Source organism: Dryobates pubescens, chromosome 15, assembly GCF_014839835.1.
Source record: "Dryobates pubescens isolate bDryPub1 chromosome 15, bDryPub1.pri, whole genome shotgun sequence".
Classification (NCBI taxonomy): domain Eukaryota; kingdom Metazoa; phylum Chordata; class Aves; order Piciformes; family Picidae; genus Dryobates; species Dryobates pubescens.
In genome coordinates, this window is record NC_071626.1 from 27,461,692 (window position 1) to 27,477,947 (window position 16,256).

Below are 16,256 nucleotides of genomic sequence, written 5' to 3' on the forward strand. Positions count from 1 at the left end.
CTCAGAAAATAAAGATCTTGGCATCTAAGCCTGAAGGTCAAGACAAGTAATAGTGCTGAGGATCTCTAGCTCTGCTCCTTTAAGTTGCCATTGCAAGCTCTTGCTAGAACTGATGGCAGTGCAGGCTGTCTCCAGACTGTGCTACCAGCTTTATCAGTGACTGCTTTCCCAGGCTGGAAGCGTTCCTACCGTGTTTGTTCTTTTGCATCTCCATGCAGCGGTCATTGATGACCTGGAGAGCCCCCAGGCGCCGCACCTCCTCATTCACACACAGGTTCTTGAACATGCAGAGAGAGGAAGCAGTAAGGGGTCAGTGAGAAGCTGAGTGCCCTCTGTACAGCCTTTGCTGTAAAACACGTTTTCTTTAAAGCAATCTTGGGTCAGATTCCAAACCAGCAAATCTGTCAGTTAGACATTGCCTATCCCAACTGCTACAAAAGTGCTCCAAACACATTGCAGAGAAGAAACATGAGAAAAGGTGCACCAAGATGGATCAGTGCTACACAACAGCTGGATGAGCACCAAGAGGAACACCTTCCCAGTGACTCAGACATCTGTACTACTCCACATCAGAAAAGGTCCAACAGATCTTTTGAGTTTACACCAAATGGGTGAGTGGCCAAAACACAGCTGGCAGAAGAATGTGCACCACACAGTTGTGCCACAACACATTGGCTCCTTTTGATTTACCATGAGAGATTCGCCAGTCCCAGAGACACCCCCTGTGGCATTGCATCCACACATCTCCTCCCAGTCTCTCACACTGTGTTAGCATGCACTCTGGGTGAACACCACCACCTACCTGCCTGGATGCCAAGGAGACCAGCCGTGTGTCTTTGCCAAAAGGACTCTTTTGCACCTCATGCACAAACTGAGACAGCTGGGAGTGAGTGCGGCTGCAGTAGTAGATCTACAACGAGGAAGAACAAAGGAGAGACAAGCACAACATGGAAGCTAACCCTCTACCTACAACCCATCCTGCAAGGAAGAAGTCAAGCACCTTAGCAGGGTGCTCAAGCCTTCAAAAGTGCAAGGGAAGGCACATCTGAGTGTCACAACTGCTGAGGCAAACAGCCTTATCTTTGCTTTCTCCTATGCATTTGCCTTCGCTTCTGTTTAATTTTCCAAGGTCCCTACAAAGACAGGGGCTTTCCATTGGAGAGTAACAAAAAACTGTTCCTTGCAGTGTTTCTACAGCAAGCCACAGCAAAAACTCAGCAGTGCTGGCAGAGCAAGCTGCTTAGGCAGCGAGTGTAGCCCAGAAGCAGAGGAGCACAGCAGAACTGGTTGCTACTATCAACAAACCTGTCAGCTCTTGGATGCTATGTCCTAAACCCCTCTGAAACACAACAAGGGTGCAAGGAAGCCAGAACTCTGCTCATTTCCACACTGTTCTATGAGGCAGCACTGTTCATTTTCCTCATCTCACCTTAGTGACATGCTCCTCTTCCAAATCATCATCATCGTCATCTTCAAGCCTAGGAAAAGAGAAAGTTCAAACAGTTTCTTTTCAGTAGATCATTGACAGTTCGAATCAGATGATGCTCTACTACAAGACAGAGGTCTCAAGAGAGATGTTTATGTCATCTCAAGAGTTTCACATCTTAACTCAGGAAGTAAAAGAAAAAAATCAACTTCTGAAGAATAGTGTCAGTGTGCAGTCAAGGCAAACCATGCTCATCAAGAGAAAAAGGTCTGCAGGGCTGTGTGTTAAATCTGAGGCTTCTAAGACCCGTGCATAACACATTCAGTGCTATTCTAATACTTGGAGAGCTTGTTTATTTTTCTAGTATTTCCCCTTCAGAGAAAATGTATCACCCTCAAGCTGTTGCATAAAGAAAAGCTTCAGGAAGATATTTAGCTGCCACAGATAGAGTTCATCGAAGGCAACAGCAGTTTAATATTTGATAAGCTAGATATAAATGCAGTAAAGTGTCTGCAGTTTTCAAGGCAGAAGGATCTGCCCAGATACTAATTAGTAAATTTGTATTTTAAATGTGTATTTGACTTCTCACACTGAAGTAAGGCTTCTGGCTTTTTGCAGAAAGCAAACATAGGAGAGGAAAAAAGTCTGCAAGGGTTTTTCCTGCTGAAGCTGGCTCTTCAGAAACATAAGCATCTCTCCTTTTAGAGTATCAAAAGATGCCAGTGCTGATTTGCAGGACTGAGAGCTTCCTCTGATGCCCTGAGTTCCATTTCATTTTTCCTCTGTGGGGAACTTGATCTCAAGTCATTCACTCAGCATCCAGAAGCATTCTTTGGGAAACTGGGTGTGTATAAAGGCAGGGCAATGCCACACATTTTAAGAAAGATGCTCTTTGTCAGGGAATACTTCAGGTCACTCCAATCAGCAGAACAAAAGCTTAAAAAATTAAACCCCCAAACCCCAACAACAAAACAAAACAAACAACAAAACAAACCCAAACACAAACCAAAACCACCAAACCCCCAGAACAAGCACTACCTTCCCTAGCTAGGATGAGGAAGAAACTTCAGATTCACACAATCACAAGCCAAAAATTATACAGAAAACATTTCCTTGGCATGGAACCCCCTCAGCTCCTGTCCTTACCCAGGTATCACTTTCTTGTCTTCATCGCTCTCATAGTCAGCAAGGATCAGCTCCTCCTCATTGTGATCCAGCTTCTCCAGCACATCCACTCCGGCTCCCTCTGACAGAACCTCCCTGCTGAGCTGCAGAAGTCGCCTTGTCTCATCCTCCTCAGCTCTCTGCAAGGAACACACAACCACATAATTTCTCATACAGCACGAGAGGCAGCAGGCACATTGCCTCATGCCAGACAGCTCAGAAGACAGCAGAGTCTCTCACACATCACACTGGGAATGGCTTGCTGGGTAAACCCCCAGTAGGACAAGCAAGTGCACCAAGGGTGCTTAAGGCTGTTCAACCCCACAGAATGCAGCTGTTGCCAAAGACTTGTCCACAAACATGTATCTGTGCAAAGGGCCCACTGAACTAACAGGCCCTGAAATGGCAATATTCACGTTATCATTTGCTTGAAGTGGTCCATGAAAGAAGTCTGCCTGAGAAAACACACGGTGTAAATAAACCCAGCCAAACATGCATATAAGTCATACACTCAGCCCACACTGAACTGAAAGCTAGGATAAGCTCAGCAGCTGTTTCAGAATGCAGAGCACCTCTCTTGCTGTTTTGTCTTGTGGCACAGTTCATACCCTAACACAGACCTACCCCTCCACAGAAATGCCCTTAAACTGATGAAGAATGGCTTTCTTATTAACTTTGTGTACTGGAAACAAAGTCTTCTGGTGTCAATGGTGGTTTTTTACTGTGGCATTATGAAGAAATGCAGTTAGTGAGCACTACAGAGGAGAGAAATCAGCTGCTTTTTCCAATCTCTGTAGCATTACTTTCATTTGCTTTCTTGCACTTAATTGTGCTTCTCATTTCACATGCTTTATCCTGTTTTAAGAGGCAAGAGTTCTTTGTTCCATTTATTTTTAATTTGTCATTCCTGCCATATGCTTTTGATGGGAGCTGACCAAAACATAATGCAGTACTTGAGACAGAGCACATTAGAAATGAATAGTCTGGTAGCCTAATAAACCTGCCTGTTTAGGGACCCAAAGCAGGTATTTCTAGGAAGCTGATTTATACCAATCAAAAGCTCTCAAAGCCAAGAGTACTGAGACCAGTCACCCATCTAAGGACAGCAAAAAATATCTATGAGCTTCATAGAAGTACATTTCTGAAGAACACAAGCACCTTTGCTATGGAAGTAAACAAAAAGTACTTCCCCCCCCCCCCCCCAGTGGTAAGCAAAGTACAACCAAAGTCTGACCTGGCTGTTTGGTTTTGGGGGGAGGGTGACTTCTGTTTGCATGACCTTAAATTTAATGACAGTTCTATAGATTTTATTCCAGAAGTAGAGTGTTCAAATATGCTCTTAAAACAGAGAGCTAAAAAAAGAGAGCAATCAAAATCCAAGTATTACAATTTTGAAACCAAAAGCAGAGGGCTGTAAGGCCATGGGAACCACCCCCTGCCCTTGGCTACCCACACACCAGCACTGCCACAGATAATTCTCTGTGCACTAACTGCTTGCCACAGCTGCATTTTAAAAAGAACATCTAACCGAAAACTCTGGATGGCAAATTTCAGCAGCCTAATGCAGACAGATGTGCTGGAGACTTGAGTGTGAAGTCGCCGGTACAAGCAAGCGTGAGCATGGCTGGAGGTGAGGGAAGCAGGAAGCCTGCTCCCCACAGGTGCCTCACCTTCCTCTTCACCCCGTATTTTAACTGCGCCGTATGGCGAAGCTGCTCCAGACGAGCTTCCCGCCTCTTCCTCTTCAGCTGCTCCTCCTAGATGAGGGGAGATTGAACAAAGGATGAAGTGTATCTACTCCTAAACCCTGAGGATCATTATTTTCCTATGCCCTGAGTACAGAAAAAAATTAACTCTGAAGCAAAGCTGTCACTACACAGCCCCTTCCTCCCAGTGCAGGCCTGTGCTATGCTGCTATCATCAGAGCAATGGAGTTCCTGTCTCACGCAATCTACACGGCAGTGCCTCATCCCTCCTAACCAAAACAAAGTCCTGTGAACAACAAAGGCCACGAGCCAAGTTTGCCTCATGTGTTCTTCCAGTCATCATCCAGGACATTAGCCTTTCTCTCACACCTTATTTTCCCCATCCTCTACATATGAGAGTTTCTCAACCTTCAGCCGGTCCACCACGTCTCGCGCTTCTTTCTTCTGCACAAACGCTGTGACCCAGTCCGGTTCCCCAGCAGTGTCTCTGCTGTCTGGGTGTCCTGGCTCCACCGAGGTCAGCTGTTTCTTCCCTTCCTGCCCGCTGTCCTCCAGCGCCAGAAGTCGCGCCTCCTCCTGATGCTTTTTCTCCTCAAAGTCTCGGAGCCAGGAGAGGGCCCCGCAGATAAGACTCAGCGACTTTCCCTGCCGTAGAAAATAAAATGCATGGGCCGGGGCAGGGCCGGGGCAGGGCCGGGGCAGGGCCGGGGCAGGGCCGGGGCAGGGCCGGGGCAGGGCCGGGGCAGGGCCGGGGCAGGGCCGGGGCAGGGCCGGGGCAGGGCCGGGAGCCGTCACCAACACCGCGGTGCCCCGCCACAGGATCCCCCGCTCGGTGCCAGCCCCTTCTGAGCGTCATCAGGCCCAGGCCTGGCCCCTTGCCCAGGGTACCACCCAGAGGAGCCCCCGTCCTGCCGCCGCGCCGCCTCACCGTGCCCGTGGGGCTCTCGAAGATCCCGACGCAGCCTGCCTCCAGCGCGCTGTACAGCGCCGCCATGAACCGCTCCTGGATGAGGTAGGGCGTGTAGGGGAACGGGAACCGGCCTCCCCCCAGGCCCGGACCGGGCTCCGTGCCGCCCGCAGGCCGCGCCTGCACCCCAGTGCCTGCCGCCGCCATCCCGCCCTGCACCTCGCTGCCGCCGCCGCGCTTCGAACCGAGCGCCGGAGACGCCCCGCCCCCTTCCCGTGACGCCCCGGTGACTGCCGGCGCCGAGCGGAAGGCCTGCGCCGTCCCGCGGGAGCGGTGAGGCCTGCGCGGCAGCGGCGGGCACGGAGCGGGCACGGAGCGGGCACGGAGCGGGCACGGAGCGGGCACGGAGCGGGCGAGCTGGGCGCTGCTGCGTGCAGAGCAGTGCGGGGGCGTCCAGCCACGGCGCCGTGCTGCGGCCCTCCCGCCCTCAGGAACTTGCTGGACCCCAGGGCCCAAGGAGTGGTGATGAACGGAGTGAAAGCCGGTCACAAGCGATGCGCCCCAGGCTCTAGTGCACTGACGTCTCTGCCAGTGATAGGGCTGAGCGTGGGTTTGCACATGACACCGAGCTGGGTGGCAGTGTCACCTGCTGGCGACTAGGAGCCTGGCCGGGCGAGGTCAATGGGCTGAGGTTCGGCAAGGCCATGCGCAGTGGGACGCAGGGGAGTCGCCATCCCCGGAGGCGTTTCAAAGGGCTCTAGATGTGGTGCTAGTGACATGATTTAGTGGTGGACTTCACAGGGCTAGGGTAACGGTTGGACTTGATCTTAAATACCTTTTCCAGCCTAAATGATTTTATGATTGTGTGACTTCTACATGACACCTAGAACAGACCCAAGTCTTCCATTCCTTCAGTCACTTCCGAGTATTGCTGGGCTGCCTCTGATAGCACCTTGTGCCTTTCCCTAAACATTTTCTCCTCTTCCCTTGCTGTCGGTGAAGCATCAGTGCCTGCATAGGTGCCTCTGGGCCAGCAGCCCTGTGGTGGATGTCTGCACACCTTCTCATTGGCCTTGGGCATGGAGAAGGCCAAGCCCCCTCCCCTTGCTGGTCAGGTTGCCCCTCACAGTTCCTTGCCTCAGCAAGCTCAGTGTGGGGCCAACCCCTCTACAATTTCACTCCCTTCATACAAAACAAAAAAAAAATGATTATACAGAGAGAAACGAAAAAAGGGGAAAAAAGTGTTTCTTTAGCATGGAGACACATAGGTGGTAATAACAGCAATGAAGAGGAGGTTTCTGTAAGACACGGTCAGTAGCATAGCAATAAATGCAAACGTAGTTAATTCCTAACTGTTACACTGAACTTGATATGCTTATACTTTACAAACAGGAGTGAGCTAGAGCAGGGTACTCTCTCATACCAAGCACTACAAAACTGCAGTCTCTGGACCACCAGTACCCCATGTATCAGTTCACACTAGGGCATCCAATGGGGAAATGGTCTTTGGTTAAAGCAGGTAAGGCCACATTTTCGCCCATGTTTTTGGTGATGTCCTGAGTTGGAAGATTCATAGAGTCATAGAATGATTTTGGATGGAAGGCCCCTCAAAGATTCAAACCCCCGGCCGTGTCATGGGCTGAGTTGAACCCGCTGCAGTTATCCAGTCATGCTGCAGTCATGCCTGCTTCCTGTTTTGCCTGCTGGTTCTGGGTTCTTGGGGGGTTGGCATTCTGCAGGCATGGCAGTGGAATGGGTGGGAGTTGGGTAGCTCTAGGTTTGGGTTTCTGTTCTATGCTGTTTGTTTTTTCCCTGTATTTTGCTGTGCTGCTTCTGCAAAAGGCTGAGCTAAGGTAATCAGGCATTGCATTATTAGATTAATTAGGTGATTAGCTGAGGTAATTGCACGTTGTGCTTCTGGTATTTTACATTACATTAAACTCTTTATCTCACCCCTAAGCTGTGTGTGTCACTCTTCCCCTCACTTTTGTGTTAGGGGAGCAGGCATGTTAGCCCTTGCGCTAAACCTTTACAGACATCTCCCACCAGCCCAGCTTGCTCAAGGCCTCATCCAACCTGGCCCTGAGCACCTCCAGAGAGTGGGCATCCACAACCCCCCAGGCAACCCACCCCAGCATCTCACCACCCTGTCAAGAATTTCTTCCTGATCTCCAGTCTAAATTTGCCCTCCTCAAGCTGCAGTTCCCTTCATTCCCTCTTGTCCTGTCACTCCCAGCCCTTGTCAAAAGTCCCTCCCCAGCTCTCCTGTAGCCCTCTTCAGGTACTGGAAGGCTGCTTTAAGGTCTCCCCAGAGCCTCCCTTTTTCCAGGCTGAACAGCCCCAACCCTCTCAGCCTGCCCCCATAGATGTTTCAAACCAGCAAGGACAAGTTTGGGAGAAGCTACCACAGACTAGTAATGGGCAGCATTCCCACTGGAAATGCCTGGGAATAGCCAGAGCAGTTTTGCATTACTCAGCTCTCGTGTCACTCAGGCTTTGCATGCAGAGCTAGGACTTACTGTCCCCTTTGAGATTTGGAAAAGAGCAAGGAAATACAAATAGGTTCAAGTCCAGCTCCAAACTCTTAGACTCAAGATTTGTAAGCACCTTGTGAAACACAGAGTAAACATACTACATTCATGAAAAATAAGGGGAAGTTCCTTAGACTACTCAGTGTCTAACGAGACAAAGTTTTGAGTCAGAACCAACCTGGAACTTTTTATTTTGGCCTTAGCTTTAGTTGAGAAGTTCTTTTACAAGCCTCATTCTCTGAGTTGTTATTTTACCACACACCCACTGTCCTTGATTCACCCAGAAAATGGTGCCTGTTCCTCTGGCTTTCAGTACACTTCCTAAACTCCCAGGGCTTAGCAATTAGGCTCAGCTCCCTGTTTCCAGATCTCCTCACAGTTTTTGTGCTGCTGGGGTTAAGCACCCAGCTGTGACACTAGTTTCCAGTCAGTCTCTTCCAACCATAATTCTTACCACTCACTTTTTCCAGGTAGCCCTAAGCACTGCTTCTGTTTCCTGCTGCAAACACCTGCTCCAGCCCTATGGCAGCAGTGAGAGGGAGCTGAGCGTTCTCCTCCCCACAGCACATCTGCAGTGCTGCTTTGCCGTGTGGATTCTCAGATGCACTGTGAGCGTCGAGCTCTTGCAGAAGCACTTCCCACACTCGCCGCACTCATAGGGCTTGGCTCCTGCATGGATCCTCAGGTGGGCACCAAGGGCTGAGCTGTGCCTGAATGTTTTCCCACACTGCTCACACTGGTAGGGTCTCTCCCCATGGTGGACCCTCAGGTGCATGCTGAGTGCCGAGCTCCGTCGGAAGCTGTCCCCACACTCCACACAGACGTGAAGCTGCTCCTCGGCATGCAGGCTCTGGTGCCTGGCCAGTGTGGAGCGGTCACTGCACCTCCGGCCACGCTCAACACACTGGTAGGGGCTGGGCAGGAGGCCACCACGGTAGGCAGGCAAGGCCTTTGCACCGTGGGTCCGGCGGTGTGTGGTGAGCGCTGAGCTCTGGCTGAAGCCCTTCCCACAGACGGGGCACTTGTAGGGCTTCTCGCCCGTATGTGTCCGCATGTGGGTCACCAGCGAGGAGCTCTGCCGGAAGCGCTTCCCACACCGGCTGCAGGCGTAGGGCTTCTCTCCCGTGTGGATCCGCTGGTGCCGAATGATGGCGGAGCTGTCCCGGAAACGCTTCCCACACTCCTGGCACTCGTGGGGCTTCTCTCCAGTGTGAACTCTCCGGTGTATGATCAGGGAGGAGCGGTCGCTGAAGCTTTTCTCACACCTAGGGCAGCTGAAGGGTTTCTCCCCCTTGTGGCTCCTCTGGTGGACAATGAGATGAGAGTTCTGGCTGAAGCTCTTCCCGCACTCGCTGCAGCGGTAGTGTCTCTCTCCCGTGTGGGTCCGCTGGTGCCTGATCACGTTGGACCTCTGGCTGAAGGTCTTCTGGCACTCGCTGCACTGGTAGGGCTTCTCCCCCGTGTGGATCCGCTGGTGTTTGACGAGGTCTGAGTTGCGGGTGAAACTCTTCCCACACTCGGAGCAGCTGAAGGGCTTCTCTGCCAGGTGGATCCTCTGGTGCTGGCTCAGATACGAGCTCCGGCTGAAGCTCTTCCTGCACTCAGGACACTCGTAGGTTTTCTCTCCTGTCTGCTGAACCCAAATGGCACTGTCCCTATATGTGGGTGGGTCTGGCTTGTCCCCAGCAAAGAGAACCTTGCTGATGTGAGCTCTACCACTGTCCTCATGCTCCCAGACTTCTGTCTCACAGGGAATTACCATTCCCTGGCTCTTTCCAAAAGATGTCTCCACTTCACTTTCTGATTCTAGCTCCTGCTTGCAGTCCTGTCTTTGATCAGCTTCCTCCAGGGTACTTCCTATGAGCATTCTGGAGGGGAATTGATGCAGCTCAGCTATCACAGGACTTCCCTTTGTGTCACTCATGGTCTTGTCACCTTCCAGAGTGAACAGAAGAACTAACAATGAACATGAGGTGAATGCAGCAGGAGTAACCCCTCAGGTTTAGTTTCAGGTGATCCGCAGATTTCAGCAGACACCACCACACCAAGTCCCAAAGTCGCTGTTTTTTTTAAACACTCAGGACTGAAAAACATTTGCAGTACAAATAAAGTTATAGCACTGGCCCAAGGCATGCACCTCAAGGCAGTGAAATAACCAATAAACCACTGGAAATAGTGTCAGGGTAAAGGAACAAAAAGCCACACTTTGGCTGGTTATGCCTCATAACCTTCTAAGTATAGTCTCTGTTGAGAAGTACACAGGATTTGGTTTTCTTCTGGATAGGGTCTTTTGGAAAGGGTATTAGATACTCCAGGAGTGGTTTTGATCTTTATCATACCCTGCATATGAACCTTCCTGAAAGCAGAATCCACATAATATGGGAACGGGAGGCAGGATGAGTAGACAGAGTACACACCACATTTTCAACATTCAGCTCCTCCCTTTCCAGACAGCCTCTACTATTCTCTCACCCTGTGAGCAATCTATTGTCTTGCTGTTTAGCTTCTTCTGGACACAAAACTGTTTCTCTTCATCCAGGAGGTTAAAACCAAGTCAGGGACTGCAGCTCCTGATTAGAGGAAAGAAAACAGATGTAGTAAATACCCATTGCAGCAGCAGAGCTATAGAGTGAGATTACAGGAGAATTATTTAGGAGACAAACACCACCTAGACCAAGAGAAAATCATACCCAGCAGCATGAGTCAGGCTCAGTCTGTTCTGCCACACACACCACTGTCTGGCTTCAGTAACTGGGGCCAGCTCATGGAGCATAGGCAGGGTCAGCTGCCTATGTGTGTGGTGTGTGGTGGAAAGCATATCCCTTCTGCTGTGCTCCCAGACCAAAAATGCCCCCTGCCGATTTTTGTGTAAGAAAAATATCAATTCCTCAAACCATTTTCTCTCCCTCACTCCTCTTTGTAGTGAACTAAATGGGACCATGATGCAGTTAATGCAGTTCTGTTCTGCAGTCAGAGGGAAAATGCTACCTTCACAGCTGGGCTGCTCTCTGCCTCTGTTTGGAGTCCTGTTTCTTGCCTTTACCAAAGGAGTATTGTGCTTGGTTGCTCTCAGTGGCCCAGTCGGCCACGTACAGGTTTGGGTGAAAGCAGAGATTTTGGTCTGCTCATATACTGTAGACAGTAGCAGTCCAAAGGCAGAATTTCCTATCCTATGTTCCAGATGGGTGTTTAGAGGTGAGCAGCAGAAGCCAGCCACACAGACCTGTTTATGCACGAACACCATGATTTAGCTTGGCCTGTTCTGACAGCCAGTGTGCAGTCCCCTTCTCAAGGATCTCTTTTCAGAGCAGAAGCATGCTGTGTGGGAGTGGGGATGGAAAATTAGGTCACCCAGTTAGCACTGCATTTGTGCAGTGGTATTTGTACAGAGGCATTCTGAGATGCTGAGGGCTCAGTGATGGCCTAGGAATGTACAGGTTACAGAAAGAAAATGCTTAAGGGCTGCAGATGTGATGCCAGCTCTGCAGTTTATGGTGCTGCCCTGTTTTGGTCAGATGGGATTCCCACCATAAGGCTAGGAACAACTTTACAACCACTCATGGCTGGCTGTTCCTAAGAAACACAAATGTTAAGCCACTATCTCTTTCTTACAAAATGAGAAACAAGCTGAGCTGGCTACTCAGTGGCACACCAGAGGAGAGTATCACAACAGAAGTGGGTTGCCAGGCCTGCCTGAGTGTAGAGGGAGGGGAAGATCTCCCCACCTGCCTAACACCATGGTGGTAAAAGAAGGCCCCTGAAAAAATGGAGAGCTAAGGTTTTGTTGGCTTTGAGTCAGCTAGCTTCTTCCTGCTCCTTGCCACCTCCTCCACAGTGAATTCAGTGGGCATCCCCCCTGGGGAAGAGGCTGTTTGCACTCCTCAGGCAGCAGCTGCAGGCTCTGATCCCATGTAAGAGGCAGGAAAGCTGAAGTCTCTTTTCCCAAGCTCCCCTCCTCCACCTGTGAGGCAGGGCCACTCTGCACACAAGCCTGACCCTGCTGAACCAGCCCTGCTGATTTTAGGAGGACAGAAATCTCTTGGTTTGGTCCCCTCCTGCTGCCATTCACGAGCTGCTGCAAACGCGTGGTCAACACGAACCCTAAAACGGTGAGTGAGCACCGAGAGAAGGCAGAGAGCAGATGAGGAAGGCACCTGGAGCTGTGCAGAGCCACAAGCAGGTTGTGCAATATGGCAGAAAGGCAGGCTGTGTGCTGGGTGGGAAACAGCTTTGCCTAAGCAAGATGTGAGCACCTGAGCACCAAACACGGATGAGGCACTGGTCTCCAGAGCAGCCATGTGGACAAAGCTGAGTCTCCCAGTTCCAGATTTCAATCTCCAGAGCTTTGGTGAAGGTCCCTCAGTCACATACTATCCCCAGCACACTGCACACTGCAGCTGGGAATGCCACTCTCTGGCCAGGAGTTCCACCAGCTCCTCAGGTCCCTCTGAGCTGCTCACCCTGCCAGCGCTGCCTGCCTGCCTCAGACACTGTGCGGGCACCAGAAACCCTGGTTCAATGACTGGATGAGCACGAAAACCACAGAGTTATCCCTGAGGATAAAGCTGACCATGGTTCCCAAGGACAGGCTGATAGATGGAAGTCCTGCACTAGCTCTGGACCTGATCACTGTGAGGAGACAGAGACTTAGGAGCTTGTAGGGAAGAGGAGGCCTAGCAGTCCCATGATAAGAAGACACCTGCTCATGAGCATCCTCTCTGACATTTAGTTGCATCCAGATGTGTCCCTGGGACCAGCCTCCTCTCACAGCTTGGGTCATGGGGATAACCAAAAGGCAGTGGCGTTTCTCACTGCAGTTCTGGGAGGCACCCAAATAGCAGGGGGTTTCCATGGAGGGATGTCAGTTGACAGTGAGGTTATTGCTGAGGGCTAGTGGGACCCCAGCACTGGAATTTATCACTGAGTCTGTCTATTTGCCTTTTCCTAGGTCACATATGCTCTGCACTGCCAGGAACAACTTTCTTCCCCAACTTCTGCACCTTTCCACCACAGTACTAGGAAAAAGTGCTTCATTAAGGTGAGTTACTTAGCTGTTCCTTGACGACCATGGTGTACCTTGGGCAACAGGCACAAGGAAGACTCCTGAAAATGAGGACGTGGGAAAACAAGAGGCCAAAACACAAGGAAGACAGTAAAAAGCCACAGGCAGCCCACCTTCCAGGGGCATTCAAATCACACTGACTAGGTTACATAGATCCACTTGGAAAAGAGATTTAGTAAAAGGTATTCTTCAAGAAAATGAACCCCTGAGAACCACCTCAGCTTTTATCTCCAGCTTCCATTCCCAACCAAGTTGAGACAAGGTTACAGGAGAAGAAAGAATGATTCATGCAGGCTAGAAGGGAAGTAAAGAGAAAGACAACTGTGAGTAACAAGAGATTTATGGGGGGACTTGATAAGGAAAGGAGAAGGCAGCTCCTGACACCCACTGCTTCTACAGAAGGATATTTTCTCTACAGAGGACTGCATGCCCAGGAGAGAGAAAAATCAAGCTGAGCAGCAAACAAGCCTTCAATGAAGTGCCCATGGGCAGTGATGGTGTGTTGTCCAACATCTTCAGTGTCCAGCCCCTTTTCCCCATGTCTCCCACAACTGCCCAGTCAGGCCACTCCAGCCCTAAAGTGGAAGTATCTGTCATAGCCAAAGAGGTGACAGCCAGTGGCCAGCAGCAAGGACAGCTGCCCACCAGTAACATCCAGGATCTCCTCCCGAGGCCACAAGATACTCCTGTGCAAAGTTTACTGCAGACACTTCAGCAGCTGTTGATGAAGGGGATGGAGTAGGTAAGGAAGACTTGCAAGCTGCTGCCGTGAAGCTACTGGTAGCCCTGAAGAATACAAGTGTGTCTCAGCAAGCAAGCAGCACTTGTCCAGGGCACTGCAATGTGAGCAGCCATTGTGACTCTTCTACATGGTGCTGAGTCAGATACACTGTCTGAGAGGGGACACAGAAAAAGATGGAGACAAGAGAAGGGAACCTCCTTCCTAGGCCTGAGGTTTCATCAAGGCTGGCAATGCCTTGCTAGGCCAGCAGTGTGGGAAACAAGGGGGAAATCCATCTTTTCCAAGTTCATGGGAAAACCCAGGCATGTGAAATGGTAGTGCTCAGGATTCAAAGAGAAAGGTTTATCCTTTTGGAAATAACTGTATTGAACAGCTACTGTCCTCTCCCAAGCACACCATTCACCCACTGGTGTTTAGTAGCTATGCATAAGCAAGGCAAGATGGGAAAACAATCATCTTTCCAACTTGAGACTGTGCCACCACCACCGCTTCTGTGTTGCTGGCAGAGAGATGGGGTCTGTTGTGTCAGCAAATGCATTCATTCAGGTGAGAGCGCTGGCCTTTCTTCATCAAATACTGGCGTTTCCACTCAGGAGCATTAGAGTCTCCTTTGGAGGTATGTGTGTGAACATACACACACACATATCAGGGCTGCTCTCTAAATTCAGGAGGGTCTTACCCTGCAAGGGAACTACTGCTCTGCAGTTCTCCTTGTATTAGTGTTCACACAGTTGCCATCTACTTCTGAAATGATGGTGTGAAACATACAGAACATTAAGAACCTCATATTAAGAACCTCCTCTTGTCTCTCTTTTATACTGGACATACCTGTAACTAAATCTATGTGAAGCTGTTAGGGCCAACACTTGCTGCCCAAAGTAGTGGGAACTCTTCAGGGACCAGCTCTGTTTTTCTAAATCTCCATTCAGAATGGGTTTAGAGCTACCTCAAACCTATGGAGACCACCACTAAAAGAATCCCCTATTCACTTCTCTTTCTGCATGCTTTCTTGCAATCTTTTCCACTGAGAACTATGAGAAGAAAGGAACCAAAGGCAGCTCTCCTCAAGGATGCACCAAGCAGCCACTTCCCCATGGAGAGGGTGGGGGATGCCTGTTAAGTGACACAACTCACAGGTGAGTGAAATGTAGGCTTGTCTCTATCCAAGGAAGTAAGTCGTTAGAAGAAGAGCTTCTTTGAAGAAGGCTCTCCATTTGTCCTGAGAAGCATCATCTTTCCTGAAGCTGAAGGTAGATCACAGGTGGGAAACGTGCAAAGCCTTGAACAAGAGTGTTGGCTTGCTTTCATGAAGGACTGTCCAGTGCACAGTCTTTATTGGGTGGGATCCCTGACCAAACGCAGGCTGCCCTGGCCTCACCCTTGCACACCAGATCGCTCTCTTCTCCCTAGAAAGGCCAAAGCTGCCAGATCCCTGCCTGTGGCACCAGGGCTTCAGGTCTCCTACAGCTGCGTGGGCAACGACAGCTCCTCCAGCCCCAGCGACAAGGCACCGCCAGGGGAGCTCTTGCAGCAGCCCTGCTTGTCGCGACCGCCCACCTGTAATCGGTACACGCCCGGGGCTGCCAGATTTGGTCTCAGCACACCAAGCAGATTTCCTCGTCAGATCGCTCCGATCGGGCCCTCCACGATGCAACAGCCCCCTGCCGCGGCCCCCGGGCAGGGGGGCTGTTGCACTCGTCGGCTGCTCTCCCTCCCACCGGCTAGGTGGGGGCAGCGGGGACCGAAGGCGGCGGAGCCGCTGCCTCCGCGGTGCCCGCCGGCTCCTCACCGGCCATGCTCACGTCCTGCGGGCGCGGTCCGCTGCCACCTGCCCGCCCGCCCGAGGGCTGCAGTACAGACGGATGCCCGAGCCCGTTACTCCCCCAGCCCGGCTCCCTCGGGCGCCTCAGCCATGTCGGTTTTGGCTCGGCAAAGCCCCGCGCCCCCAGCCCCTTACTTCGCGGAGCAGCGCTCGCCTGCCCCGGCGCCGCCTCGCTTTTGTTGCGGCGGCCGCAAAGGAGTCGCGCTCTCCCCGGCCGACTTACCGGGACCGGGGCCATGTGCGCGGCGCCGGGCAGAGGCCGAGACGGGGGCAGCTGCGGCGGCAGACGGAGGCCGAGACGGGGGCAGCTGCGGCGGCGGGCTCGAGGGAAGGGGGCGGGGGGCGGCGGCGCTGCGGGGCCGCTGTGCGAGGGGCGGCGCGGAGCGCTCGGCTGGGCTCGGCTCCGCTCGCTGCTGTTAACCCTCGGCAGCGTCTCCGCCGGAGCTGTCAGTGAGGGTTGGGGGGCCGAGCGGCTCTTGTGCTCCGCGAAGGACCGACCCCGGGAGGGACAATTCCTCTCACCGCCGCGCTAGAGGGCATCGGGGTAGCGTAGACCCTTCTAAGCCGAGGGGCTTAGGGGCCCTGGACGGGTAGCCAGGTCGCTGTCATCCGGGGCGCCCCAGCGTCCTTCGGGTGGACCTGGGAAGGCCTGCGAAGGGAGGTGGCTGAGCACAGGTGAAGAAGGAGCGGCAGCGGAGCGGGTTTGAATCCTGTCAGGTACACGAGATGCGGTGAGAGCGTCGGCAGCATCCGCGGTGAGAGCTCCCTTCACATCTAATACCAGTCCGGACATTTCTCTCTAGCTCCTTCCCCTGCACTGTGAGGCACCTGTGCCCAAAAAATGTGGAGTTTACCATCAGAGGACAGAACATGGCTTTTTTGAGCTGTATTAATTT

The 16,256-nt window shown here is 51.8% G+C and overlaps 2 protein-coding genes across 2 annotated transcripts; both read right to left on the reverse strand.

Annotated features, from left to right (window-relative positions):
* Positions 1-103: 103 nt before the first annotated feature.
* Positions 104-5,357, reverse strand: LOC128897833 (putative ATP-dependent RNA helicase DDX11-like protein 8). Its single transcript, XM_054167615.1, has 7 exons — positions 5,225-5,357; positions 4,705-4,941; positions 4,261-4,347; positions 2,573-2,730; positions 1,430-1,478; positions 803-910; positions 104-277 (listed from the first exon to the last, which is right to left on the reverse strand). Exons 1-7 carry the CDS (start codon positions 5,288-5,290, stop codon positions 104-106), a joined length of 879 nt encoding a protein of 292 aa, XP_054023590.1. The 5' UTR covers positions 5,291-5,357.
* A 2,563-nt stretch (positions 5,358-7,920) lies between these two features.
* LOC104310223 (zinc finger protein 501) lies at positions 7,921-15,624 on the reverse strand. The gene is made up of 2 exons (XM_054167588.1): positions 15,584-15,624; positions 7,921-10,304 (listed from the first exon to the last, which is right to left on the reverse strand). Exon 2 carries the CDS (start codon positions 9,656-9,658, stop codon positions 8,255-8,257), a length of 1,404 nt encoding a protein of 467 aa, XP_054023563.1. The 5' UTR covers positions 9,659-10,304; positions 15,584-15,624; the 3' UTR covers positions 7,921-8,254.
* Between the last annotated feature and the right edge of the window lie 632 nt (positions 15,625-16,256).